This window comes from Thalassophryne amazonica, chromosome 5 (assembly GCF_902500255.1).
Source record: "Thalassophryne amazonica chromosome 5, fThaAma1.1, whole genome shotgun sequence".
NCBI lineage: Eukaryota > Metazoa > Chordata > Actinopteri > Batrachoidiformes > Batrachoididae > Thalassophryne > Thalassophryne amazonica.
Window position 1 is genome coordinate 14,010,021 of NC_047107.1, and position 27,120 is coordinate 14,037,140.

A 27,120-nucleotide genomic window follows, 5' to 3' on the forward strand; every position below is an offset into this window, starting at 1 on the left:
TCCAACTTCTCCAAAACAGTATTAGCAGCAGTGCCATACAGAAAGCAACATAATCTAAAGTTTATCTAATCATTGCTCTATAGACCATATGCAAAACAGTCCAATCTGCTCTCCAATCACTGCCAGCCAAACTGCAGAACATTAATTATTTTTTCACATTTGCATACAGTTTCTACAATATGAGTGCTCCATGTTATCTTCTCATCCACCCACATGCCTAAAAATTTAAACACTTTAACCTTTTCTAATGGGCGTCCATACAAAGACAGTGACATCTCAGGAAGTTTCTTTATGAGACCAAAAATCATAAGGTGAAATTAGAAGGTGAAATCTTAAAACCCCACATATTGCCCCATTTAACAGCAGAATCCAAGGCTTTCTTTCAATTAAAAATGCAATGTTTTTGCGTCTACACTAGATGGCGACATCATCCGCAAAAAGCAATTTAACAAACGTTGGATTTACACTTAGAAAGATATCGTTTATCATAAATAAAACAGGACTAATCACAACCCCTTGAGGCGCACCATTCAGTATACTTGCAGTCTTTGAAAGCTGACTTTCTTTCTAACCTGAACTGTTCTGCCATTGAGGAAGTCTTTGATCCAATATATATATATATATATATATATATATATATATATATATATATATATATATATATATATATATATATATATATATATATATATATATATATATATATATATATATATATATATATATATATATATATATATATATATATATATATATATATATATATATATATATATATCATCCTCCCTCTTATGCCTGCATCAGCTTTCATGTCATAAGCTTTTTCATTATCAAGAAAAACTGCAACTACAGCCTCCTTGTTAATAACAGCTTTCAGAATATCTTGATCCAGCACTGCAATTATAAAATTAACAAAAAACCCAGAAACTTCCAAAAAAAAATACACTGTTATTGAACATTCTCTCCATTACTTTACAGAGGACTGAAGTTAAAGCTATAGGTCGGTAAGATAATGGAGAGGCAGGATCCTTTCCTGGCTTATGGGAATTACTATTGCAGCCCAGTCTCACCTTTTTTTTTTTTTTTTTTCGTCCTCCCGTCACGAAATGATTTAAATTTTCGTGATAGGGTTTTTTTTTTTAACTCACTATTACTAACACTACTCCTACCCTCAACCATAACCTTAACCATAACCACCCCCGACCCCCCCCCCCCCCCGCATTTTTCGTGACAATATAACGAACCAATAGATGAATGTATATTTCATGCTGCTGAATCACGACATGCCGTGACCTTGCTGAAAGATGGATTATGTTTGAGGAGCTTTCAGAGATTGGTTTTAACAACGTTTTGTATAAAGTCTATTTTTTTACTCCGGACAGAATTCGTAGTTGATATAATAGTTAAACCGATATAAGTTATAACGCTTCGCAGTTATAACGTTTCTTCACTCCACCAACCTCTAAGTAAGAATAGAGTAAATGGGGGTTTTTTTGTTTTGTTTGTTTGTTTGTTTGTTTGTTTTTGTTTTGTTTTAAGAATATAGTAAGTGGTTGATGTCGACCGGATGGGGCAGTATTACGCTTGTTTAGCGTACAGCCTGCCGGAAATCATTACGAAGAAGAAACAAGTTTCACGTTTGTCTTCTTGAAGCGTTTTATCCCTCTTCTGAGTTGACGAAATGTGAGGTTTGACGGTAACGGCACACTTTGTAAAGAATTGTGGTTTTACATTACAATGAAGAAAACCAGAAATAACCACTATTGGTTTTATTTGTTGCTGTTCACGATCCAAACGAGGCTCGTCCTGGCCTACAAGCTAATAGCATTAGCTTGGTTACACGCTAATGCTGCTCGCGGAGTCGCTGATTAATTCAGTGAAAAGAAGTTTGGAGAGAAAAAGATCAAGTTAGGACAGACTTTCCCATTCAGTTGAATGGAAAAGTGTGCGTAAAATTTTTATTTGCAAGTACATCTCTTTTTGTTGTTTTTTTCGTTTTTTTTTTTTTGTGTCCCTTGAGGCAGCAGCAAAGGATTGGGATCTGCCCTGTTTTCAGAAGACCCGGTTGTCAGAAAAGTTTTCTTTTGGGGCATTATGCTTTATTCATAAACAACACTTCACAAACACGGTAACTGCAAAAAAAAAATAAAAATCTGACTGCAAGGCTTGCATGTTAACATACAGCTGAAATGCATTTGCTGCATCGCAGAGAAAGGGGGATATGTTGTTGTCAGTTCAGCTGCTTCCATTATTATTTGTGGTCACCACAGTGGATACAGTCAGATCCGCATCCTTCCTGACGCAACTCCAGTTTTACCTGGAGAAACACACACAGCCACTGGTGTTCCAAAGAGGTCTCCCATCCAAGTATTAACCAGATGCTGCACTGCTTAGCTTTTGAGATCTGACGGGATCAGGCTTACACAGAGCAGATCGGCTATGCAGAGAAAGAGGGATATAAAAAAAAACACACACACACACAGGGACCCAGTCCATCAACCCTTTTAAAAAAAAAAAGTAAAAATGGTTGGGGGAAACCAGAAAGCCACATCCCATCACCGTTTCAGCAAAATGTCAAGACCGTTGCTCAACCGTGGTCAGGCGAATAGACTATTTGTGCCTTATTTAGCTGACGATTGGGGAAAGAGACATTTTGCCACGGCTTTGCGTCTCCGGCCGCCAGGTGAATAGATACGGCCGGTTACAGAATCTTCAGATATCTGTCACTGAGATAGATGATGACTGGAGCGCAGTTTTAAGCAGAAATGAGGCGGTAATCAGTGACGCTTTGAACGCATGCGTAGAGAAGGCAGGGCGGACTGATTTTTAGCGTGGACCGTGCGGTCAGCGCCACCGGATTAAGTAGGCCTGCTTTCAGTTGTTTCTGCACTGACTCTTGTTTATCTTGTGCTTTTAAAGGCTTTGTACAAACATGTCTAATACCCAGCGTCTGAGGGATCTGCTGAATCTACGGCTAACAGCAGATGATAAAGAAATATTTGAGTTGCTTGATGGAATGATTGGAGAACATGAAGGAGAAGTTCATCGATTAAAAGAAGAGAATAAAGCCCTGAAAGTGCTGGATGCTGTTTTTAGTCCTCAAGTTCGCTTATACAGAACAGGTATGCTGACTAAACTTTGTATTACTTGTACCTGCAACATGTTGTTATAACTGTCACATACACTACCTGGCTAAAAAATAAAGTCAACACTGTGTTGACTTGTTCTGTAACTATGAAGTGAACTATCTTTCACTTGATAGATACAACACTCACTTATCTCTTTATTAGGTACAGCTTGAAATTACCTGGTTAAACCCTCTTTTGCCTTCAGAACTGCCTTATAGCGGAGCAGATATGTGGACGAATCGTGACTTTGATGATAAAAGCATGAAATTTGCCACAGTGTTCGAGCATATCCTAAAGGTAATTTTTGGCTATAGGGGCATCACAGAGGCAGCCATTTTCCAAAATGGCACCATTTGTTGTTTTATTAGCAGCTCAGGCTCTAGACCACCAAGGGTCTTGATCCGGTCCTTAATCCTACATTTTTAAGGATGAGGAATGCAGTGGTACTGTTTATATCCCCAAATGATAAGTCATGGAGGGATATCATGGTTTTTCATGGACCACCACATTGTCCACCACTGCAAAGATTTCATAACGCGTTAACTCCAAGACCTTTCATCCGATTCTTTTCAGATTATCTGGAGACATTCATGGCCGCCTGAGGATGAAGTCTTTTGATTTTGGTGAGCCCATGACCTTCCCTTTAGCGCCACCATTAGATCAAACGTTTGAATTAGGGTTAGTGTATCTTTTAAAAGCTTTCATCTAAATCAATGAAATCTAATGGGTTTTTTTTTGTTGTTTTGTTTTTTTGGCTTTTAATGACAACAAAAAGAGGTCACACAGTTACAGTGAATGCTGAAATGCAATGCTATCTCTGAAAACAACTGCAGTGGCATAGTGACTAGGGATGGGTATTGATAAGATTTTATCGATACCATTATCTATTCCGCTTATCGATCCAGTTCCTTATTGATTCCCTCATCGATACCTCTTGTGAATTTTCTGTGTACTAAAAGTAGGCTTTACAGGTTTTCTATGTCAACAGCATTTCATTGAGTCTTATTTATTAAATTCTTTTTATTGAATTTTCATCTTCAACCCAACGTTTAAAAGATGGTGCAGTTGCATTTTTCCAACCAAACAGTATTATGCGTCTTGCAAGCAATGTCATGAAGGCTATTGCATCTGCTTGATGGGGGTTCACTGACACATTTGGAGGAACAATCCCAAACAAAACAGTAGCTGAGTTTGGCTAAATATTTCTTTTACACATATATGAAATTACCTTAAATATTTTCTCCCAATATTCGCTTAGGTGGGGACAGAGCCAAAACATATGACTAAGATTGGCTGAATTATGCCCACAACGCCTACAGGAAGGATCAGCTTCAGGGTAAAGTCTGGCTATCTTACTTGGTGACATATGTAACCTGTGCAGTACCTTAAACTGTAGTAAACCATGCCTAACACAAATATATGTAGAATGAATTTTTGAGATGGCTTTTTGCCAGGTATTCTTCCCATTGAGTTTTTAGGTGGACAAGGGATGGGGAAGCTTCACATTGTATTTTATTATAAATGACTGACATCAGACCTTTCTCAAATGGATCCAGGTTGAAGCACTCAAGCCATGATTTTGAAGGCATGGTTAATGAAAAGAACTTCTTAACAAAACTACGTAATTGAAGGTATTTGAAAAAGTCTGTTTGTGGGATGTCAGAGTCAGTCTTTAGCTGTTCAGAAGATATAAATATATTATTTTGGAAAAAATCCTTGACACATCTTAGTCCTCTTCTATGCCATTGTTGATAAGATGGGTCAATTAAGGAAGGTGTGAAGTTGATATTTTGCTGAATAGGGGCTGAGATTAGGGACTGTCTGAGTTTAAAATGGTTTCTCAGTTGAGACCATATTTTTAAAGTACCCTGGACAATAACATTGTTAGTCAGCATGTGCTTACTCAATGGAAGTGGACTACATAGGAGGGACGAGAGTGAGACCGGGCTACAAGCGTGTTGCTCTAGGTGCACCCATGATGGAGATTCAGCACCCAATCCATCTGCGGCCCAAAACAGAAGTTTGTGGATATTAGTTGCCCAATAGTAATATAGAAAATTAGGTAGAGATAGCCCACCATCCTTCTTCAATCTTTCTAGAAATTCCTTTCTGATTCGGGGAATGTTTTTATTCCAGATGAACATGGACACATGCTTATTTAGTTCTTTAAAGAAGGCTTTAGGAATGAAGACTGGTATCGTTTGAAATAGATATAGAAGTCTAGGCATGACTATCATTTTAACAGAATTGATTCTTCCTGCCAGTGATGGGGAAGTTTTGACCATTTGTCCATGTCTTGCCTGGCTTTTTCCAGAGCTTTTGTGAAATTTGTTTCATATAATAAATGATAATTGTAGGTAGCAGATACACCTAGGTAATTAAAGTCGTCCTTGTTAATTGTAAAGGGGAAGCCCTGGAAATTTAATTGTTGAGCTTTTTTATTTATTTGGAAAAGTATACTTTTAGTCATGTTTAATTTATACCCCGATACTTGCCCAAATCTGTTTATAAGTTCAAGAGCAACAGAAATAGCAGCGTGTGGGTCGGACAAAAAGAGGAGGAGATCATCAGCATATAGGGCCAATTTATGAATTTGTCCTCCTCTCTGAATCCCAGCCAACTGCACAGATTCCCTAATCATAATTGCCAGAGGTTCAATAGAAATCGATTAATCCAAGAACAAAAATTAGGATCATATCCCATCTTTTTTAGTGTAGTAAATAAAAAATTGTATTCAACCCTATCAAACGCTTTTTACGCATCTAGGGAGATCACTATTTCTGGAACTGCTTCATTGCGTTGATAGATAACATTGAATACCCGTCGGAGATTACTTGATATTTGCCTTCCCGCCACAAACCCAGTTTGATCTGGATGTACCAATTTTGGAAGAACAGTCTCAAGTGTTCCTGCCAACACCTTTGCTAATATTTTGTAGTCAGTTGAGAAGACTAATGGGACAGTATGATTCGCAAAGCAGTGGATCTTTAGATTTTTTTAATAATAGGGAAATTGAAGCTTGTGTCATTGTTGTGGGAAGAGCTTGTTTGACCAATATTTCTCTGAAAACTTTTAACATCAGAGGGACTAATTTGAGGGCAAATGTTTTAACAAATTCTATTGGATAACCATCTGGGCCAGGACTTTTTTGGGACCTCATCTTTTTGATGGCATTGCTTATTTCTAATAGTGATATGTCTGACTCTAGACTATGTCTGTCTGAATCTTCTACAGTGGGCAATGATAGTTTATTGAAAAAATTCTCTATCTGTGTTATATCATTGGTTTCGGAGGTGTATAGTTTTTCATAGTATGATTTAAATTTTAAATTAATTTCTTTCTGGTCAGTATGTACATGTCCATGTTCATCTTTAATTGCAGTTATAAAGCCAGCTGTTGTTGATTGTTTTAATTGGTGTGACAGAAGCTTGCTGGCACGGTCTCCATGTTCATAGTATGTTGATAGATTTCTTTAATGCAAACAATTAATTCTGAGGCTCGTTTATTTCTTTTTTTATTCTCCCCTGCAACAAAAGAGATTATTTGTCCCCTTAGATAAGATTTTAGGGTTTCCCAGAGTATAGAATAACTTATCTCTGGGGATTCATTGAGCTCCATGAAGAGATCTATTTGCGAATTGATGAATTCAACAAACCTCTGGTTTAACAACAATCTGGGATTAAGTCTCCATGGAAAGTATGAGGTCACATTATCTGGAAAATTAATTTTCAAGATCACAGCTGCATGATCAGAAATCACAAAGCTGACATATTCTATGTTAGAAATCAAGAGTAGTAATTTTTGGTCAACAAGAAAATAATCAATTCTAGAATAGCTTTGTTGCACTGGGGAGAAGAAGGAGAATTGTTTAGATGTTGGGTGCTTGAATCTCCACGGGTTTATTATTCCATAAGCATCTAAGAACTCATTAATACATTGGGCTGATTTGTTTGGTGTGATAACTTTAGGGCTGGAGCGGTCCAGAATTGGGTGTAAGGCACAATTCAGGTCCCCAGCTAGTATTAGGTCATGTGAATCAAGATCTGGTAGGAGAGAGAATAAGCTTGTAAAAAAATTTGCATTATCCCAATTTGGGGCGTAGGCATTTGCCAGAATAATAGGTCTATTAAATAATTTTCCTTGCGTAATAACATAGCGTCCGTTTTTATCTCTTATGGTTTTGGTCTCCATATACTGTACATCTCTGTGGAGCAAAATAGCTACTCCTCTGCTCTTACTGTTAAAATTTGAGTGAAAACACTGAGTGAACCTTCCTCTAAGAAGTCTAGAATTATCCTTATTCAACAAATTTGTCTCTTGCAAGTAAACAATGCAACTGTGTAATTTACTCAAATGTGAAAATATTTTGTTGCGTTTGATTGGGTGATTCAGTCCACGAACATTCCAGCTGACCACAGTGGTAGGAGTTACACTTTTACCAGACAACATTGTGACAGTTCAATGTAAGGGCATTGACGATGGGTAAATAAGAAAGTGTAAAGAAAAGTAGCATCTGCAATGAAGGAAAAAAAAAAGCACCTGTCTTCCAAAACACGCCGGGGGAAAACAACACCCCAAAAACAAAAACAAAAAACGAATCAGGTCTAGTCCTAGAGATGGACCGAAATACTTCCCGTGTATAAACTCTAAATCACACTCCATAGCAAGTAACAAAAGTAACAAAATGCTTACCATGTCACCCCATACAGGGACAGTTGTAGCCTTATTAGCCATATTATAGCCATATTATTAATAATTACATTATTAAATTACTATTACTTTAATCATTAATGTATAATGTAATTTTAATGTAACTTCGACAACAACAATAATGTTAATAAAAAGGTAGACATCCTTCTTGACTAGGAAAGTGAAATGCTAATAAAAATATAACTACTCTAATGGAACCGGGCACCAAATACAAATATATGTTGCTATACATACATGTAGAGCCCAACCAACAACATTAAATATTACTTCAGCAGTCAATTTCACCTGGCCGTGGATAATGGAAAACTAAGGTGCATTAAAACAAAGCCAAAGTAGTTGGAAATTTCACCTTTTGTCCCAGTCAAGCAGTCTTGCATTCTTTCAGGACAAATTCCTTTGCTGTCTTGGGGTCTTTGAATCTGCTTTCACGGCCATCTGACGTAGTGATCCTCAGTATGGCAGGGTACATTAAGCCGTAGCGGACTCCCACACAGCCGCGAAGCAGATTCCTCACTTCTGTGAATGCTGCGCGCTGTTTACTCATGGCCTGAGTGAAGTCGGGCAGGACCCGGATGTGATCTCCATCCGCGGTCGTTATCACTCCAGCCTCCGTGGCCTTCTTCAGAAGCATTTCTTTCTCAGTGAAATAGTGGCATTTGATCACGAAAGCACGCGGGGGGGAGTCATCGTTAGTTGGTCTCGCCCCGGTGGTCCTGTGTGCTCTGTCCAGACAAGGCAGCTTATCCAGACCCAGTGACTGTTTGAGCATGGCAGCTATGTATTCGGACGATTGTTTGCCGTGTTCACGGCCCTCTCTGACCCCGGGTCACGCGGAGGTTCGAGCGGCGAGAACGGGCTTCCAAATCTTCACATTTGGCCTTAAGTGTAGCAAGATCCTCCTTCATTCTTAGTACATCAGATTCCAAGCTCGTGATAATGTCCGAGTGTGCACTCACTCCTGTTTCCAGCTCAGTGGTCCGACTCTTGATGCTATCCACCCTCGTGTTGATTTTCCCGACGACATTATGCAGCTCTACCTGGGTTTCACTTGCTTTCTCATCTATTTTCTTGAACAGTTCTTGTTTCAGTGCGACAATAGCATTAAGAACTTGATGGTCGCTGGTGCTCGTTGTGCCCTGGACCGAGCAGGCTGGGACAGGTATGCTAGTGTTAGCATTAGCTTCAACTCGATGCTCGTCCTCCACAGCTTGTTGTTCAGGCTTGTTTGGTGTTTTTTTTTTAGGCATCACAAACGTATATCAGATACACCACAGCTTCAGATTTCCGCTCAAAACGTTGTTGTCGAAATTTTAAAGAAAAGTGACGTTAAAAGAGAGTGTCCCTGTATGGAGCTCAACATAACACGTCTTTACATGGCGCTGCCTCACCGGAAGTCCCATTTCATTGAGTCTTAAATAAATATGAAATTGGTCACAGGATCCTTAAACTCTGGACATAATAAACTCTGCATGGTGGATCCTTGATCTCTGGACATAAATAGAAATAAGCAAAATGTGTAGTTTTTGTCAAAAGCATTTCCTTTCAGACATTATTGGCATGAATGTCTTTCCATACATCTGAGCTGTGCTCTTGCAGCCAGCTGTGCTGCACATCAGGATGTAATTCATAAAGAATGCAGGACGTCTCATTTTGGGAGGAAAAAAGTTTTAGTTGATTGTAGTTTATTGTCTGTAGTACAGCGTTTGGAAAGAGGTGTCATTTTATTTAAAGCAGCAATTCGTTTTGAAGTTATTAATTCCGACCCGACTCTGTCTCAGCAGAGAGCCACGCAGAGTTTGGAGCTGTGCCAACAGAGCGGAGGGCGATTTTCGTTTCTTGACTGCAACAACAGTTCCAGTTAATGACTTTAATCCACATAAAAGTGACTCACGATTGACATTTTAATGGCTTTGAGAGAGGTTAAGAAGCGGACTTTCCGCTTCTGAAGAGCAGCGAATCAATGAACCAACAAGCCAGCGGATCGCAGCACTGGTTCATGCTTCAAAGTGGAGTGGTGCTGCAGATGCGATTGTTTACAGAGCTGCTGTAGGGTCTGTAATCAATGTAGAGAAATGAACATTTTCCCGACAATCACCCTTAAAAACAATGGCCACTCTGAAGAACCGATAAGGGAATCGTTAAGCAAAAAGGCTGTTGATGTTGCACTTGCATGCACTCTGCCGTGCAGGAGAATAAACTCATCTCAGATTCATATAAGCCATTGTAAACTGTGCGTGGCTTCGTGCAACTGCGCAAAGAAAATTTTGATAAGTTCAAAATCTCCATCACGGATTAATAACGTGAACATTGCGCAGACAATTAAAAAACTGCATGAGTGCGAGTGATTGCTTCAGTGCACACAGTGCAGCTCATCTGAACGATTATAACAAGATGTTAAATCTATCATAAACATAATTTTACAGCTACTCTTAGGAAGGAAAGAACATGCAACTTTTTACCAGGCCATTGCAATAGAAATTTTACAAATACCTTTTAGACAGTTCCAATACGTTCTCCACCTCATGGAGCGGACGAGAGTGAGAGAGAGGAAAAAAATGTACAGCTGTAATAGTCCTCTGTGATTCCGGAAGCAATTAGAGGTGTTTTCAACAACCAACTCTGACAGAAAATGACTAATCCGCCATAAAATAATTATTTTATAAAAGCAGCGTACTAAAGCACAGTGTCCAGCTGGGAATACAGCGGGTGGGATCGTCACGACGAAGTGTGTGCAAGTGTGCGAATTCCCAAAAATTGAGATCGGCATTGGGCCCAAACCAGCTGAATACAGATGTTTTGACCAATGAAATAACATTTTCAAATCAGTTTGAAAATCAGTTTGAAACTTTCACATGTTCATTGTTGAGTATTGAGAAAAACTGCTCATACACTTCTTGCAGCAATCAAATCTGCATGAACAAGTCTTACTGCAGAGAATAGTGGATGACCAAAAGCTGTTGTAGGTCAGACTATATTTAGAGCTCCCTATAGTGGATAATTCTTGTACACAACAATTAATGAACATTGAGAAGTAGGGTACTGTGTTGTACTCGCAGTAGTCACAGTTCGAAAACATGTATAGTATCACCAGTATTACATATTTTAATGGTTTTACAATTATTTAATCTGAATGTTATCCATATGTTGTTACATAGGTGCTGGCATGTTATAAATTGTACTACTCCATTCCTCATCCTTGAATATGGAGGATTAGCCACCAAAATCAAGATCCTTGATCGTCTAGAGGCTGAGCAACTGATAAAACAACAAAAATGATCTGGTTGGTATTCTCTAACTGTGTGACAAATTCATGCTTTTATCACCAAAGTCACGATTCACCTCAAATATTGCGCATATCTACTCCACTATTAATTCTTTGTGGTGTATATTCAACAAGGTGTTGAAAACCTTCCTCACATGTTGTTTCATGCTCACATGATGGCATCATGCAGTAGCCCATACAACCAGTCTGCCCATTCTCCTCTGACATCAACAAGGCATTTTTGTCCACAAAATTGCAGGTCATTGGATGTCTTGTGTTTTTTCTTTTTTCTTTTTTCTTTTTTTTTTAGACCGTTCTCTGTAAACCCTCAAGATGGTTGTGTATGAAATTCCCAGTAGATCAGCAGTTTCTGAAATACTCAGAAAGGCTCGTCTGGCACCAAGAACCACGTCATGTTCAAAGTCCCTTAAACCCCTTTTCTTCCACATTCTGAAGCTCTGTTTGAACTTCAGCAAGTTGTCTAAACCAAAATCTGGATGGCTAAATGCATTGAGTTGCTGTCAGGTGATTGGCTGATTAGCTATTCCTCCTGAACAAGTAATTGAACAGGTGTAACCAATAACATAGCTGGTGAGTTTATAGCAATCATTCATTCATGCTAAGAGACAGTTTTGTGCCCATAAATTAACATCAGCTGACAACATGAGTATTCAGGTGTCTCAAAAAAATTACAACAATGGGAAAAGAGTCAAAATTTTCTGTCAAGTATTTCATAAAGTGATTTTTTTTTCATATTGTATACTCATTTCATATAAACTAAAATGTTTTGAACATTTTTGGATTTTTAATTTTGATAATTACAACATCAAAAAATAAAAAATATCTTCAAATATTAGACTATCAACATCATCCCAAAGAGAGGATTTTGAAAACCTGTTCAAAAAAGGTTTGAAGGTGAAAGTTTTTTGACCATTTATTTGTAGATATTGAATAAATGTTTGGATTTAGACTGTTTTTAACCAGGGTTTTCAGTAGTGGGATTTTTCAACATGTACAATATGCAAATTATAGCAAATCTTAATCTCAGAGCATCCTTATTTATAATTTAAAATCTGGCAATGCAATCCTGTTAGAGAGATGGTGAATAAACTTTCACTTTGAAACCTGTTTTCAGTGTATTTTCACCATGACAGTTTTTGTTCAACAGTAAAATGCTCCCTTTTGGAAGTCTTAATTAACCCTCTGTGGTCCGAGGGCACTTTTTGGACAGTTCACTCACCTGGCATAAATGTTTTATTATTGCTGTTAACAGCTCTCCCTGCATCCCACAATCAAGTTTTATGTCTCGTTTTTCAGGACAACCTGTGCTTTCAGAATATATATGTTTTTGTTGTGTTTTATAAGTGTAATAAAGGTTTACAATCAAAAATAGGCAAGGAAAAAATAAAGCGAAAAATAATTTTCCACACACATTTATTCAAAACACACAGCAAACTGTAATAAACAACTGTTTTGACACTTTATAAAGGTAATTTGAGGTCTTGTGTGAAAGACTGCACAAGAAAAAGGTTCAAACAATAAACACAAATGCACATTTTGAACAGTATATACAAAATGGTCTATGCGTTTTGTTGTCCATTGATATGGTAAACAGTGCGTTACGCAGAGAAAGCAACAGAGTTATCCAGTAACATTCACATGCAAACTAGTGGAGCAATCCTGATAGTTACACTCTTTGTTTGAGCATGTGAGATTGTCATCAGAGGCTCTCCGTCTGCTTCACTGATCGCTGTGCTTAATGGCGTAGGGCGCACTGAGTATGTACTAAAAGTATGTACTCATTGGAGCACCCAGGGAGCTACTCAAACAGGCCAACTAGTAACACATCACTCCTGAAAATGATCTTTGACTTTTCACGTGAGGTAAATCTGCCCTACGATTGGATTTTGGAAAACCATGTGACGGTGAACCAATTCCGATTGGACACTCACATTGTGCACATCACACAGCTTCTATGAGGAGTACAAAGATGGCCAATGGCTGGCTCGAAAGTCTGCGGTGTTAACTTTTCAGCAAAAAAAAGCAAGTTTCTATCTCATATCGTTAAAAAGTTATTTATAATTTAGTAAAGCTTGGTCTTAGCCGTCATATACGAAGGCGTTGCCCCAGAGGGTTAATGGCATAACATTTTTTTTAAAACCAAAAACACCCAAAGAAACACTACTGTCGTTCTGGCTATTGAGACAATTACACCGCCAAATGTTACAGACTGAGTCGTAATAGTTTTAAAAGGAAAACCATCTTACAGGACACAATTAATTTATATAAGCAACAATTTAAATATAACAGACATTTTCACTTGGGGGAAATTTTCCTGAATCTTCAATTTATTTATATAGTACCAAATCACAACAAATTGCCCCAAGGTGCTTCACAGTAATATGGTGCACATAGGCAACAGTGATGAGGAAAAACTCCCTCTGGTGTTTTTTGAGGCAGAAGCCTCAAGCAGACCAAACTCAAGAGGTGTGACCCAGTGCTTAGGCTATTCTAACAATAACTGGGATCAGATAAAATACAACAAAGTTTGCAACCATTTAAAATAAAAGGAAAGCTTATTGGATCACACTATACTCTGCCAGTGGTTGGTGAACAATATAAATTTACTTTGTGAGATTCGTTTGCAACCATTTGCATGTTCTCTGATACGTGATTCTGTGTAGGCTCTCAGTTTTCCAGGTGGTTTCCATAGTAGAGAAGCTTGAATCTTCGACTGGACTGGGTTGCTTGACGCGAGGACGTTTCGCTTCAAATCGCAGAAGCTTCCTCAGCTAAAATTCTTGCTCTGGTAGTCTGACTTCTGTCTTGACTCTGGGTCAAGACTACCAGAGCAAGAATTTTAGCTGAGGAAGCTTCTGCAATTGGAAGCGAAACGTCCTCGCGTCAAGCAACCCAGTCCAGTCGAAGATTCAAGCTTCTCTACTTCTCTGATACATGTACATGCATACGACATGAAACCAAGGGGTGGGTTGATGCCACTGTCCTCATGAATCCTCTACCCACCTGGTGATTTACAGTATTATGATGCACAGTAATGGAAGTTGTCAGAAAATTCCATTTTTTTATTTATGTGGTGAACATTTCCAGATTATTTTTGATAGCATACATCAGAATCCATTCCTGGGCCACACCCAAACAGTTGTTGGTGGTAATGCACTGTGTTGCTTTGCAAACTGTCGATAAACATAAAGAAGAAGGGTTATTTTTGTTTTCCTGGTCTGTTTTCACAATCATTTTATTTGTAAAATTGTTTGGAAACATCTCTGATGCAGTGATGAAAGTTTTCGGTAAATGACTGGAAATCTGGGTTTTTACTCACGTGGTGAATGTTTCCGGGTTATTTTTGACAACATACACCCATTCATTAAGTTCCATTCAGTTCCACACCCAAACAATTGGTTTATAATAATATCCAAAGAAGAAGCGTTATTTTGTTTTGGGATTTTAAGTCATATTTTTGGGGACTGCGCGGTGGTTCTTATAACGGTTTACTTTGTTGTGGACATTAAAAGTTATGATCTGCATTTTTCCTCCAGGGTCATTCCATATGAAATCATCCAAAATAAGGGGAAGTCCCATTTTTATAGTTTTAGAATTGCCTGGTTTTGATATATTTTGTAGCTCATGTTAAGAGAAGAATGGTCTTGGCGGTAGCTCAATATCTTGTTTCGTTTCGATTCTGTGAGGGGGTTGAAAAGGGGTGCGTGTCCGTGTTAACCCCCTGTGTTCCGTTTGTGACCATGTTTACTTGGCCATAAATCAAAAACTAGAAAAGATATTAACTTGATATTTTCAGAATTTGTTTATTCTGTCTTAAAGTTTATGTAAAATGTACAGTTGAAGAAATTAACCCCCTGGGGGGCATGCAATTAATTACCAAAAAAAATGGAATTTGGACAGAATGTACCTAAAGTGTGCTGACTTTGATGTGCATTTAACCATATTTGCCTTGTCATGTGAAAAATGTTCTTTCGCATGTTGGTAGTACTAATGTTAGGCTTCCTTGAGATGCAAAGAACACCACAATCTTTAGATTTTGCCCAAAATTAACCCTTTTCCAGCTATTTTTACCAAATATGTTCCTTTGGCACCACTTTTTGGGCATGTGGGCATCTTTTGATTTTTGTTTTGTTTGTCTCAAATGAAAGGTCTTCATTGGAACTTCAAATTAAACCTGGTACCAACATCTAACAAAGAGGCCTGATGGGAAAACAAGTGCCCTCTTTATTGGTAATTTTTCAGCTTAATCAAAATGTACATGAAAATGTACATAAATGTACAGGAAATATATGACAGTCTATACGATAGCCATTCTGACATCCATCCAGCATGTATACACATACATCGCTACATTATAAACAATGTCTGTATCACTGAATAAACAAAGCACAGTAACTAATGTGTAGCTAGCTGTACATAAGCTATTCCCATGCATAGACTAACGTAAGTTCATGCAAAAGTGGTTATTAGTCATATGAATGGAATTTTTCCTTAATGTTGACTTCAGAGTCACCTTGCATAGGTTTGCTTGTGACAGGGATCATTCTTAAAAACAGAATGATCCCTGTCACATGGAATGAACCTGCACTGCATCTTAATTTTGGCAAAATTTTCATTAAGTTGTTCTCTTCCTAACAGATATAAATTGCACTTTGTATAGAATTAATTTGCAAAAAATTAAATAATAAGCTTCCTCTGGGAGGAAACTCCTGTCTTGAATAAAATATTCTGGAAACAAAAATGTAGCATAGCACATTGTATGCAAAAAAAATAATAAATCAATTCCTCCAACACTGAGATTGATAAAGTGCAAACATAAAACTTTTATTAAACTTTGTTTTAAAAGATAAATGTGCCACTTGAATCCCTGAATATATGAACAAAACATCACATTTAGGTTGAGGTGCAGGACATGAGGTCTGTGCTTGTTGTCTATAAGTTTTATACATATTTGGCAAGTAAAACCAGCCTGTCCTCTGGCTGGAGGCATACCCTGCTGCATGTAACAACTCCTCCCCACCACACTGAAAACCCTCTCAGATGGGACACTTATTGCAGGGATAGAGAGGTACTTCTTGGCCAGGTTACTGAGCCTTGACAAGCTGGATTCATGGCTCTTCTACCACTGACGTGGATCAGTGTCAGGGTCTGCCACTGGTGATAACAGATAGGTTGCTAGTTGAGTTTTTATTTTAGCTGCCTCTCACTGGTCAGAGGTTGGTGCATGATTCCTCTTGAAGAAGGTTACTAAAGTTTTCTTTCCTCTTGGGGTCTGGCTGAGGCGTTGCCTGTTCTTGGTCCACCTGCACGACTGGACCAGGTTGTGGTGAATTCTTGCCAGTGGAGAAAGACAGCAGTTCATTGACAGCTCTTCTTTTGGCTTGTTCCACTTTGTCTGGGTCAGTGTAGGCTGTCCAGAACTTTGGGTCCATCGGACAGGCCGTGTCCAACAGTTACAGGGTTGCTGTACTTTTTTCCTCAAGGTATCACAGTATGTTCCTGTTTGTTATTTTAGTAAGCTCTGTGCCATCTTCCTCAGGCTGCAAAAGACTGGTTTTGAACAAATGGATTACGGGGTTTAATGAGACACTTGCATACATTTCCCCTGACAGTGCATCAGTAACGTCTTGGAGTGGAGTGACTGCTTTATTTACCAACTCCAAAACCTCGGTGTGTTGCTAAGAGGGCGCGAGATGGCGGCTTTTCATATCAGACCCCAGGACATGGGTTATAGACTTCTGCTGTTCCAGGAATCGCTCGATCCTTTTTTTGGCAGGAGCCCCACCTGGTTGGGGACTCTGTTGTGAGCTGATTTTTTTTTTTGGGGGGGGGGGGGGGGGGGGGGATCATATCAGCCAGCTCTCTCCCTTTGGGGGGGGTGGTAAGCCATGCTCTGACTGCTTTGCCCAACTCTTCTTTTTTCCAGCTATAGGAAAAAGCGACAACCTTCTTGCACACTCCAGTGGCACGATCCATGCGGGGATCTTTAACACCGTTCTCTGTATAATGAGAGGAATAAAACACAAAGACATCACTCTTGGGACAATAATAACATTGAAACATATACTGGTCGACATGTCAAAAATGTTGTTTTTTTTTGTTGTTTTGTTTTTGTTTTGTTTTTTTTCTGTAATTTTAAACTTTATCAACCCAAAGACACACCCTTAGGCATACATACACAAATAGTTTGTGTTTATTATATGCATATGTGCATTTTATAGAAAAATCTGAATGCATTTAATAAAATAATCATTTTATAATGACTGTGGCTTAATAGAACAAAAACAGATCAAATGAATATGCCACCTTAATTTTTGCTGTTAGGTTAATGCAAAATACAACCCCAATTCCAGTGAAGTTGGGGTGTTGTGTAATATGTAAATAAAAACAGAATACAATGATTTGCAAATCCTCTTCAAACTGTATTCAATTGAATACACAACAAAGACAAGATATTGAATGTTCAAACTGATAAACATTATTGTTTTTTTTTTGTTTGTTTGTTTGTTTTGGCAAATATTTGCTCATTTTGAAATGGATGCCTGCAGCACATTTCAAAAAAGCTGGGACAGTGGTATATTTACCACTGTGTTACATCGCCTTTCCTTCTAACAACACTCTAAGTGTTTGGGAACTGAGGACACTAACTGATGAAGCTTTGTAGGTGGAATTCTTTCCCATTCTTGTTTGATGTACGACTTCAGTTGTTCAACAGTCCGGGGTCTCCGTTGTCGTATATTGCGCTTCCTAATGTGCCACACATTTTCAATGGGTGACAGGTCTGGACTACAGGCAGACCATTCTTGTACCGGCACTCTTTTACTACAAAGTCACGCTGTTGTAACGTACAGAATGTGGCTTGGCATTGTCTTGCTGAAGTAAGCAGGGATATCCCTGTTGCTTGGATGGCAGCATGTGTTGCTCCAAAACCTGGATGTACCTTTCAGCATTGATGGTGCCATCACAGACGTGTAAGTTGTCCATGCCATGGGCACTAACACACCCCCCATACCATCACAAATGCTGGCTTTTGAGCTTTGCACTGGTAACAGTCTGGACGGTCTTTTTCCTCTTTTGTCCGGAGGACACTTTTCCACTTTGCGTCTGTCCATTTCAAATGAGCTTGGGCCCAGAGAAGGCGGTGGCGTTTCTGGATGTTGTTGATATATGGCTTTCACTTTGCATGGTAGAGTTTTAACTTGCACTTGTAGATGTAGCGACGAACTGTGTTAACTGACGATGGTTTTCTGAAGAGTTGCTGAGCCTACGCGGTAAGATTAGATAATGATAATGATAAGATAATGATGTCGGTTTTTATGCAGTGCCGCTTACGTGTAGAAAGTTTTCCAGATTCTCTGAATCTTCTGATTATATTATGGACTGTAGATGATTGAATCCCTAAATTCCTTGCAATTGAACATTGAGAAACATTGTTCTTAAACTGTTGGACTATTTTTTTTCACACAGTTGTTCACAAAGTGGTGATCCTCACCCCATCTTTGCTTATGAATGGCTGAGCCTTTTGGGGATGCTCCTTTTATACCCAATCATGACACTCACCTGTTTCCATTGAACTGGTTCACCTGCAGAATGTTTCAAACAGGTGTTCTTTGAGCATTCATCAGCTTTTCCAGCCTTTCGTTGCCACTGTCCCAGTTTTTTTTGGAACGTGTTGCAGGCATCCATTTCAAAATGAGCAGATATTTGCACAAAAATAAGGTTTATCAGTTTGAACATTAAATAGCTTCTCTTTGTGGTGTATTTAACTGAATATAGGTTGAAGAAGATTTGCAAATCATTGTGTTCTGTTTTTTATTTACATTTCACACAACATCCCAACTTCATTGGAATTGGGGTTGTAGAAACAAATTTGTCCTGGTTTTGTCTTTTTAAATCTTATACAGCACTTTTAATTTCAACATAAATTATTAAAACAGTATATTTCTAAAATGGTAGATGAGGATAAAGGATGGACTGATGAATACAGCCAGCATCATAAATCTAAGGTTGTGTTGCCCGCCTGGTTAACTTGGTGTTCTGACTGTCATTTACGATTGTTGGCTAATGTAACGGGAAACTAGCGAGGTTATAATGAAGCTTCCTATAGGTTAGCTTGTTATATTTGATGAATCATGTTGAAACAGTACAGTTATCATTATAGTTTTGCTGTGCGTAGCATACTGGGGTTTATAGTTTTCAGCAAGTGGATAAACCCAGCCTTTTCCACTGTATATATGGGTACCATATCTTTAGCGATGTGAAAAGTGTCCACTTCAGTGATTGCTCTCCATCATGCCCCTGTCTTATCATACGTGGTGTCTTGGGTAAATGATGCCACCACAGTACGCTGGTTTTTAGCGGGCGTTTGTTTTTTGTAATGGCTCTCATTGGCATTTCTCCCACTTGGCTGGATGACTCTATTTTAGATGCTGGAATAAGTTTGTTGTGCTGTTGCCTTTTATTGCAGTGGACCTTCGTCAAACTTTGCAACGTGCAGTCACTTGTTCTACGTCTGTTGGAGCAAACCCAGTCCAGTTCCACACCACTGACTATCCAGTACACTGAATTGTATTGTGAAGATACTTGTGTGAAACGCCTCTTGTTTATGGAGTGGAAAAAGTAACCTGACCCAACAAAAAGGTTTCTTTTTTGGAGATTTTAAAATAAATAGACCTGAAAATCTACCAGAATGCATCTGAGATTTAAATTTTTGGGGGGGAGAACACCCAGACCCCCTGCCAGGGGCTTGGGACATTTGGCCTTGCCAAAAACTAACTTAAGACATTCTCAAAGTGTTCTTTCCACCACCTGATGATGTCCTCAGTTGAGTTTAGCAGCTCTCCACCCTTGCTGAACACATCCTGGGCTAAGAACTGCCTCCTTGACAATTTACCAGAATCGCCTTGAGGCTGACCAAAAGTCATTCTCCGTGGCCTCTCCAAACTCCTCCCAGACCCAATTTTTTGCCTCCACCAATCAATCAATCAATCAATTTTTTTATATAGCGCCAAATCACAACAAACAGTTGCCCCAAGGCGCTTTATATTGTAAGGCAAGGCCATACAATAATTATGTAAAACCCCAACGGTCAAAACGACCCCCTGTGAGCAAGCACTTGGCTACAGTGGGAAGGAAAAACTCCCTTTACCACCACAAGATTATTACCACCACATTGGTGGTAATAATCTTAAGGGGAAAAAGTCCTTTTCGTGTTTTTGGGGAAGAAATCTCAAGCAGAAAAGACTCAGAGATGAACAACTGCTTAGGCCACACCAACAGTAGCAAGAATTGGGTGAACAAAATATAACAGATAATTGTGAAACATGCAAACAAAAATGAATGTAAATTTTATTTATTTATATATATATATATATATATATATATATATATGTATATATATATATATATATATATATGTATGTTTGTTTTAAGTCCCCAAGATGGTATCTAGCTTGTGGCATGTCCCAATCCCATGATGGTTCATCTCAAAATTATCCTCTCTCGCTCTCACCTTGCCGTGATGTAATGTTATCAGAGGTTGCTGATGGTCGCACACACTCCTTTTAAAGTTCATGAGGATCCAGCTTTTCATGTAGTCGCACCAAGACTCTGGAATACACTTCCTCCGTCTTGGCATTGACTCATTGACTGTTTTCTTAAGGATCTATGGCATCAATCGCCTTCAGCTTCTCATTGTCGTGAGCAAATATATCTTCACTCAAACAATATTGATAGTGTCCATATCAAAAGGTTTGCAGTCCTTTTTAGACTTTTGAACATTCACACTTTGGCTTTACAGCGGCTTACCCAACAGAATGCATCATGCAGTGCATCATGGGTAAAAAAAGATTAATGGATAGGGGCCTGCTGATGAGCCATAAATGTTTACTTAATTGAATTTTTCTGCATAACGAAAGTGGGATTTGAAGCCTTTTACCCCTTTTCCTCAAGCACCATCTAAGCTATGGCATAACTACATCTGTTTGAGGTTCTAGTTTTAAAATCAGGTTAGTTATGGCTTGAGAACCCATAAATCTGAAAGGTCAAACAAATGTGTTGGTTGCGAAGTCAGTTTGGGATACAGTAAAGTCAAAGTTGAAAGTGTACAAAAGAAAATATTAATAGAACACTTTAAGTAATATAAAGTACTAAAAAGCTGGGTTAGACACAAAAACAACAATTTATACATTCATTTAATTAGAAAGTATTAAATTATTAAATTATTATAAGTATTAAGTATTATAAAGTATCTATTTGATGTCCAATGATGCGTATCTCATAAAGTTTTTTTTTAATGAAAGAGGCTTACGTTTCATTAATTATATTGCAAGTGGGTTCTATAGTTCCATATACGTTTTTTTTTCCCAGTGGTGTGAAATCATGAAAAATAATAGGTGTTGAGGGATGAGTAATCTCTTTATTCTTGAGTGCCAAATGAACACAGATTGGCAAAAAGCAGTCAAAGCCATCAATGAGATGCCCAATTTTTAGTGGGAAGAGTAGAGGAGAAATGAGCAAAAGATATTGAAACTGTTTTACGAGTAGATTATTGGAATCAAATTTATTGCTAAGTAAGTTTGCACATACAAGGAATTTGATCTGGTGTTACTGGTGCATAAACAATAAGAAAAGAAAAACACTAATAGGCAGAACTGTTCACTGTTAAATAAATATAACGTAATGAAATGGGACTGTGCAAAAGGTGATTGAAGTACAGATGTACAGTATCGGGGTGGGAGGCAGGGTAAATGGGGGGTCTCTGGCATTATTTATTAGTCTAGCTGTGGATGGAAAGAAGCTGTTTTTGTGTCTTGAGGTTATGGTCCTGATGGACCTCAGCCTCTTTCCACAGGGGAGGGTGACAAAAAGTTTGTGTCCTGAGTAGGAGGGATTGGTCAAATCTTCCTTGCTCACCTCAGGGCCCTGGAGGCATACAGGTCCTGTAGGGATAGCAGACTGCTCCTGTCCTTATCAGCAGCAGCGTACCATATGGTGATGGAAGAGGGGAGGATGGACTTCATGATGGCAGTGTAGAAGTTCACCATCATTGTTTTTGGCAGGTTGAACTTCCTCAGCTTCTGCAGGAAGTACATCTTCTGTTGTGCTCTCTTGATGAGAGAGCTGATGTACAGCTCCCACTTGAGGTCCTGGGTCATGGTGATCCCCAGGTAGCAGAAGGACTCCATAATGGCGACTGGGGAGTCACACAGAGTGATTGGGGCAGCCAGGACTCCGTTCTTACTGAAGTCAACAAGATGAGTCCAATGAGGGTTGTATCATCCGCAAACCTCAGGAGCTTCACAGACTGATGGACCATGTGTCCGAGGTGCGCATTCCCAGTTACACATGCTGCCTCCTGTTGGGCAGGAAGTCAGTGATCCCCCTGTAGGTGGAGTCGGGCACACCCAACTGAGAGAGCTTGTCCGGCAGTAGGGCCGAGATGATCATACTGAAAGCAGAGCTGAAGTCCACAAACAGAATCCTGCCGTAGGTTCCTGGGGAGTCCAGATGCTGGATGATGAAGCGGAGGCCCATGTTGACATCGTCGTCTGCAGACCTGTGGCTGTGTAGTCATTACGGCCTTCAGTTCTTTGTTTTTTGGGGATGGGTGTGATGGTGGAGGCTTTAAACCATGCTGGCACCTGGCATGTTTCCAGTGAGGTGTTGAAGATGTCTGTGAACACCAGGGACAGTTGGTCTGCACAATTCAATATGGATGGGGAGACAGAGACTGGTCCAGCTGCTTTGCATGGGTTCTGTCTCTTGGAGAGCCAGTTGACATCCCTCTCATGAAGGGAGAGAGGTGTGGTGGGGGACCTTGCTGTGAGCAGTTGTATTGGGGAACAGATCCCAGTTGGAGAGGGGGGGAGACATGCTGGTGGGTTGGAGCTGAGCCGATAGTCTCCGTGGGGTATGGTAATAGGACTATCCCACTATCTTTAAACTCTGCAGTAAAACTTGTTCAGCTGGTATGCCAGATGAGGGTCCTTGACAGAGTGGGGGATGTTTGGTTTGTAGTTGATCTGTCTGAGTCATTTCCAGACATTGTGAAGCTCTGGTCCCATCAAATAATGAATAATGAGCCACATAGCATCCTTTTTTTTTTTTGGTACAAGTCAAGTTATTCAACTAATGTGGGAAAATAGTGGCTCTTAGAGGCAGAGTATTTGGCTAATGGGGTTCATCTCTGAGCATGGCGCTAATTTCGAGAAATTCAAAATTTAGCAAAAACAGCATAGGGCAGTTTGTATACAGGGTACTGCGAGGACAAACAGAGGCATGTTTGTGGTGAGTATGAGGCTGTTAGAAGCCCATTATCAGAGTACCTGGCAGCTGCGAGAGCAGGACAGGCTATTTTGGCTCCACACTCTTACGCACTTCGTTGTGACAATCCCACCCACTTTGTGCGCTGGACGGTGCATATATAAAATAATTATTTCTTAGTGGATTAATAATTTTCTCTCAGTAAGCACCTTTTGAAAAGACCTCGAATCACAGAGGACCGTTTCATCTGGAGATTTTTCTCTCCCTTTCCTGCTCTTCATGAGGTGGAAAATATATTTGGAACAGTCTACAAAGTAATTATTTATAATACTTATATTGTAATGGCTTGGTAAAACAGTTGCATGTTCATTCCTTATGAGCAGCTGTAAAAGTATGTTTATGATAGATTTAACATCTCGTTATAATCTATCAGATGAGCTGCGTTGAACTGGCGCAATCACTCAGGCAGCGTTTTTTAATTGTTTCCACAATATTCATATACATGGCTCATTATTTGAATAATCACTGAAATTTCTTACAAATCCATACGTGCCTCAATGTTCATGGCTTTATTACTCGTTGGAACCAGGGCTTTAGTCATTGGGTGAGAACTGATGTTGAAGTTTCTCAGTGTACAGCCGTTTAGCTTCCCTAACCACCTTCCCAAACCAGTACTTTGACTCTATGCCTGACCTTGTTCCCACTCCTGACAGCCTCCTCCTTCTGCACCCTCAACTGTCTTGAGTTTAGGACTGTGATGGAATGTAGCAGTCTTCACAGAAGCTGATGTTTGAGGTCACAGCATCTGTGTACTCATCCAGACTGTCTGTGGCAATCTTGAACACATCTCAGTCCATGTTTTCCAAACACGCCTGAAGATCCTCCATAGCCTTACTGCTCCACTGTTTAGATGTCCTCACGACAGGTTTGCAGAGCTTTAGTTTTTGCTTGTAGGAAGGAATGAGATGGGCCATGGCATGTCAGAGTGGCCCAGTGCAGCACAGGGGACAGCATGATATGAAATGAGAAGCACTGACATTAATTAGTACCAGTTTTGATGTTTGTTCCCTATTTCAGTGTTGCTTGCAATGCATATGCATTGCTTTCACATGGGACAACAGTCCAGCTGAATTGGCAAACATTTGGTCTAAACATTTAAACATTAGATATTGAACATCATACAAAAAGTTAATGTGTTGTATTTTGAGGGGTGGAGATGTGGGGGTGTTGAATCCACCCTTCCAAGCCACAACTGCCTCTGTTCAGGTTACACTCATCACTGCAGTTTTATCCTCATTTTAAAGTTGTTCTGTTCCCCATTTCACTGATTCTTTGCAGATGTCCAGCAGTTGTTGCTGACTAAAGAAGAATGTATCCCTGAACAAGAGTGGAAACTGGGTATTGACCAAAAGCATATTAAAGAGGAGCAAAAGAACGTCTGGATAAATCGTCAGGTACCGCAGCTTCACCAGGTGGAGGGGGCTGATATCAAACAAAAGTTTTCTTGCACTGCTTTCCCTGTGAAGAGAGAAAATGATGATGAAAAACCACAGTCATCACCAGCTCATCAAAGCCAAAGTGATGAGAGCACAGAGGTTGAGCCTGTAGCCAGCAGCTCAACTGTCCACAGAGCATTGACAGCACAAATTGATCAAGAGGACTATGGAGGGCCGCGACCAGCCAGCAACTCAGGTCCAAGCAGTCATTTACAACCAGATGCCAATGGTAAAGGGGCAGTGAAAAACAAGAATGTTTCTGTTAGTCCTAGCAGTTGTAACAATGCTAAGACAAAGCAACACAAGGGAATGCAAGCAAGTGAGAAAGAGTTTAGCCGTCCTGTTCAGTGTAAAAGACAAAAGAGTACTCTGGACAGACAAATGAGAACTGATACAGGACGAAAACTCTTTCAGTGTTCTGAGTGTGATAAAAAATTTGAACAGAAAGGACATCTGTTCAGACACAGGAGAGTTCATACAGGAGAGAAACCATTTGGCTGTCGTGAGTGTGGCAAAAAATTTGGGCAAAAGGGCCATCTGAACATACACATGCGTTTTCATGCCGGACAAACACCATTTACATGTTCTGAGTGTGGTAAAGGATTTGTCCAAAAGGACAGACTGAACACCCACATGAGAATTCATACAGGAGAGAAACCATTTGGCTGTTCTGAATGTGGTAAAAAATTTGAACACAAAGGCCATTTGAATACACACCTGAGAATTCATACAGGAGAGAAACCACATGTCTGCTCTGAGTGTGATAAAAGATTTCGACTAAATGGCGAGCTGAAGAAACATATGAGAATTCATACGGGACAGAAACCATTTGCTTGTTCTGAGTGTGGGAAAAAATTTGCACAAAGTGTCCATCTCAGCATACACATGAGAATTCATACAGGAGAGAAACCATTTGTTTGTTCTGAGTGTGGTAAAGGATTTGGGAGAAAGGGCCATCTGAACATACACATGGTAGTTCATATAGGACATAAGCCATTTATTTGTTCTGAGTGTGGTGAAAGTTTTAGAAGAAAGGGCAGTCTAAACGTACACATGAAAACTCATGGGTGGGTTGGAAGCACTACTGGACACTAGCCTCTAGTGTCCTCTGTCACACTGTGAAGGGGTTTACTGGGATAGATCATTCACTGCCTCAACAAAAAAGGAGTCATTCACCACATCAACTACAAAACACTATACATATGCACCTAGAACCAGAACAGCGGGAATTAAAGAGGAACTGGCTATGAAGATTGAGGAAATGAGGAGAATGGACATGCAAGAGTGCCCTAAATTGATCAAACTGAAGGAGAGTCAAAAAGTTCAAAAGTATACTACAGGAAGATCCCCTGGGATTGACAAGACTGATCCCAGAAGCAACCACACTGACCAAGTTAATCTTGTGTGAATTATGGACCTGTATGTTATATACAAAGTAAATTTGGCCCACAATATTTGGAGAGAAGAGGAAACAGAATTGGGAAGAATAAATACTGTGCCACGGAAAAAGACATTACAACAGAAAATCAGCCGTCTCAGAGCAGAGATTTCCTAAGTGATAATTTATGGGAGGCTAAAATCATAAATGTTTTGACTGAATCACAATTTTAAACAATTTTCTGTTTTCAGACATTGTTTATTTGAAAATTTGGACAGTTGTGATTTTAACATTCTGACATTTGTTTTAATGGCCGACATTGTAGAATTGCGTTTTGAACCACATAACTGATTGTAGTTGGTGATTTCAGGTTTTTTGTTTTTTAGAGTGGCTCATCTGATTTTAATAGACTTTGGTTTACAAGATTCAAATCATTTTAGACATGTTGAATATTTTGAGTGTTAACGCTCTTTAATGAACCTGTGCTATTAAAGGCGGGGTGGTATTAATGCCTTACGGTTGCCACCTTTCAGACATTAAAATAAAGGACACACACCACGGCTCCTCAGGGCCACTACCACCCACAAGTTCAGATGGTTACATAATGAAGTTCAATATAGAAATAGAGAGAATTCTAAAAAAAAAAAATAAGTTTTTCAGTATCATATACAAGAGATATGAGGAAAAATAATTCAGAGGGATGATCTCAATTGGAAGTAAATGTAATTAATTTATATGTTATCTTTCTCTATTTTTGGCACAATGTTGTGTATTTTGAATTATATATGAGGGTGATTCTTAGACTATGGGCACTTATGTCCTTTGATGATACTGTATGCAAAACAGAAAAAAGGGGAAATT

The 27,120-nt window shown here is 39.3% G+C and overlaps 1 protein-coding gene across 2 annotated transcripts; it reads left to right on the plus strand.

Annotated features, from left to right (window-relative positions):
- Positions 1 to 1,620: 1,620 nt before the first annotated feature.
- Positions 1,621 to 27,120, plus strand: LOC117510110 (gastrula zinc finger protein XlCGF57.1-like). 2 transcript variants are annotated; one of them, XM_034169725.1, is made up of 4 exons: positions 1,621 to 1,683; positions 2,920 to 3,122; positions 24,724 to 25,430; positions 25,767 to 27,120. In XM_034169725.1, coding segments are annotated over exons 1-4 (1,122 nt in total). In that variant the 5' UTR covers positions 1,621 to 1,681; the 3' UTR covers positions 25,977 to 27,120. The 2 variants fall into 2 exon arrangements, with proteins under 2 accessions (XP_034025616.1, XP_034025615.1); XM_034169724.1 differs by having other exon boundaries at positions 24,724 to 27,108.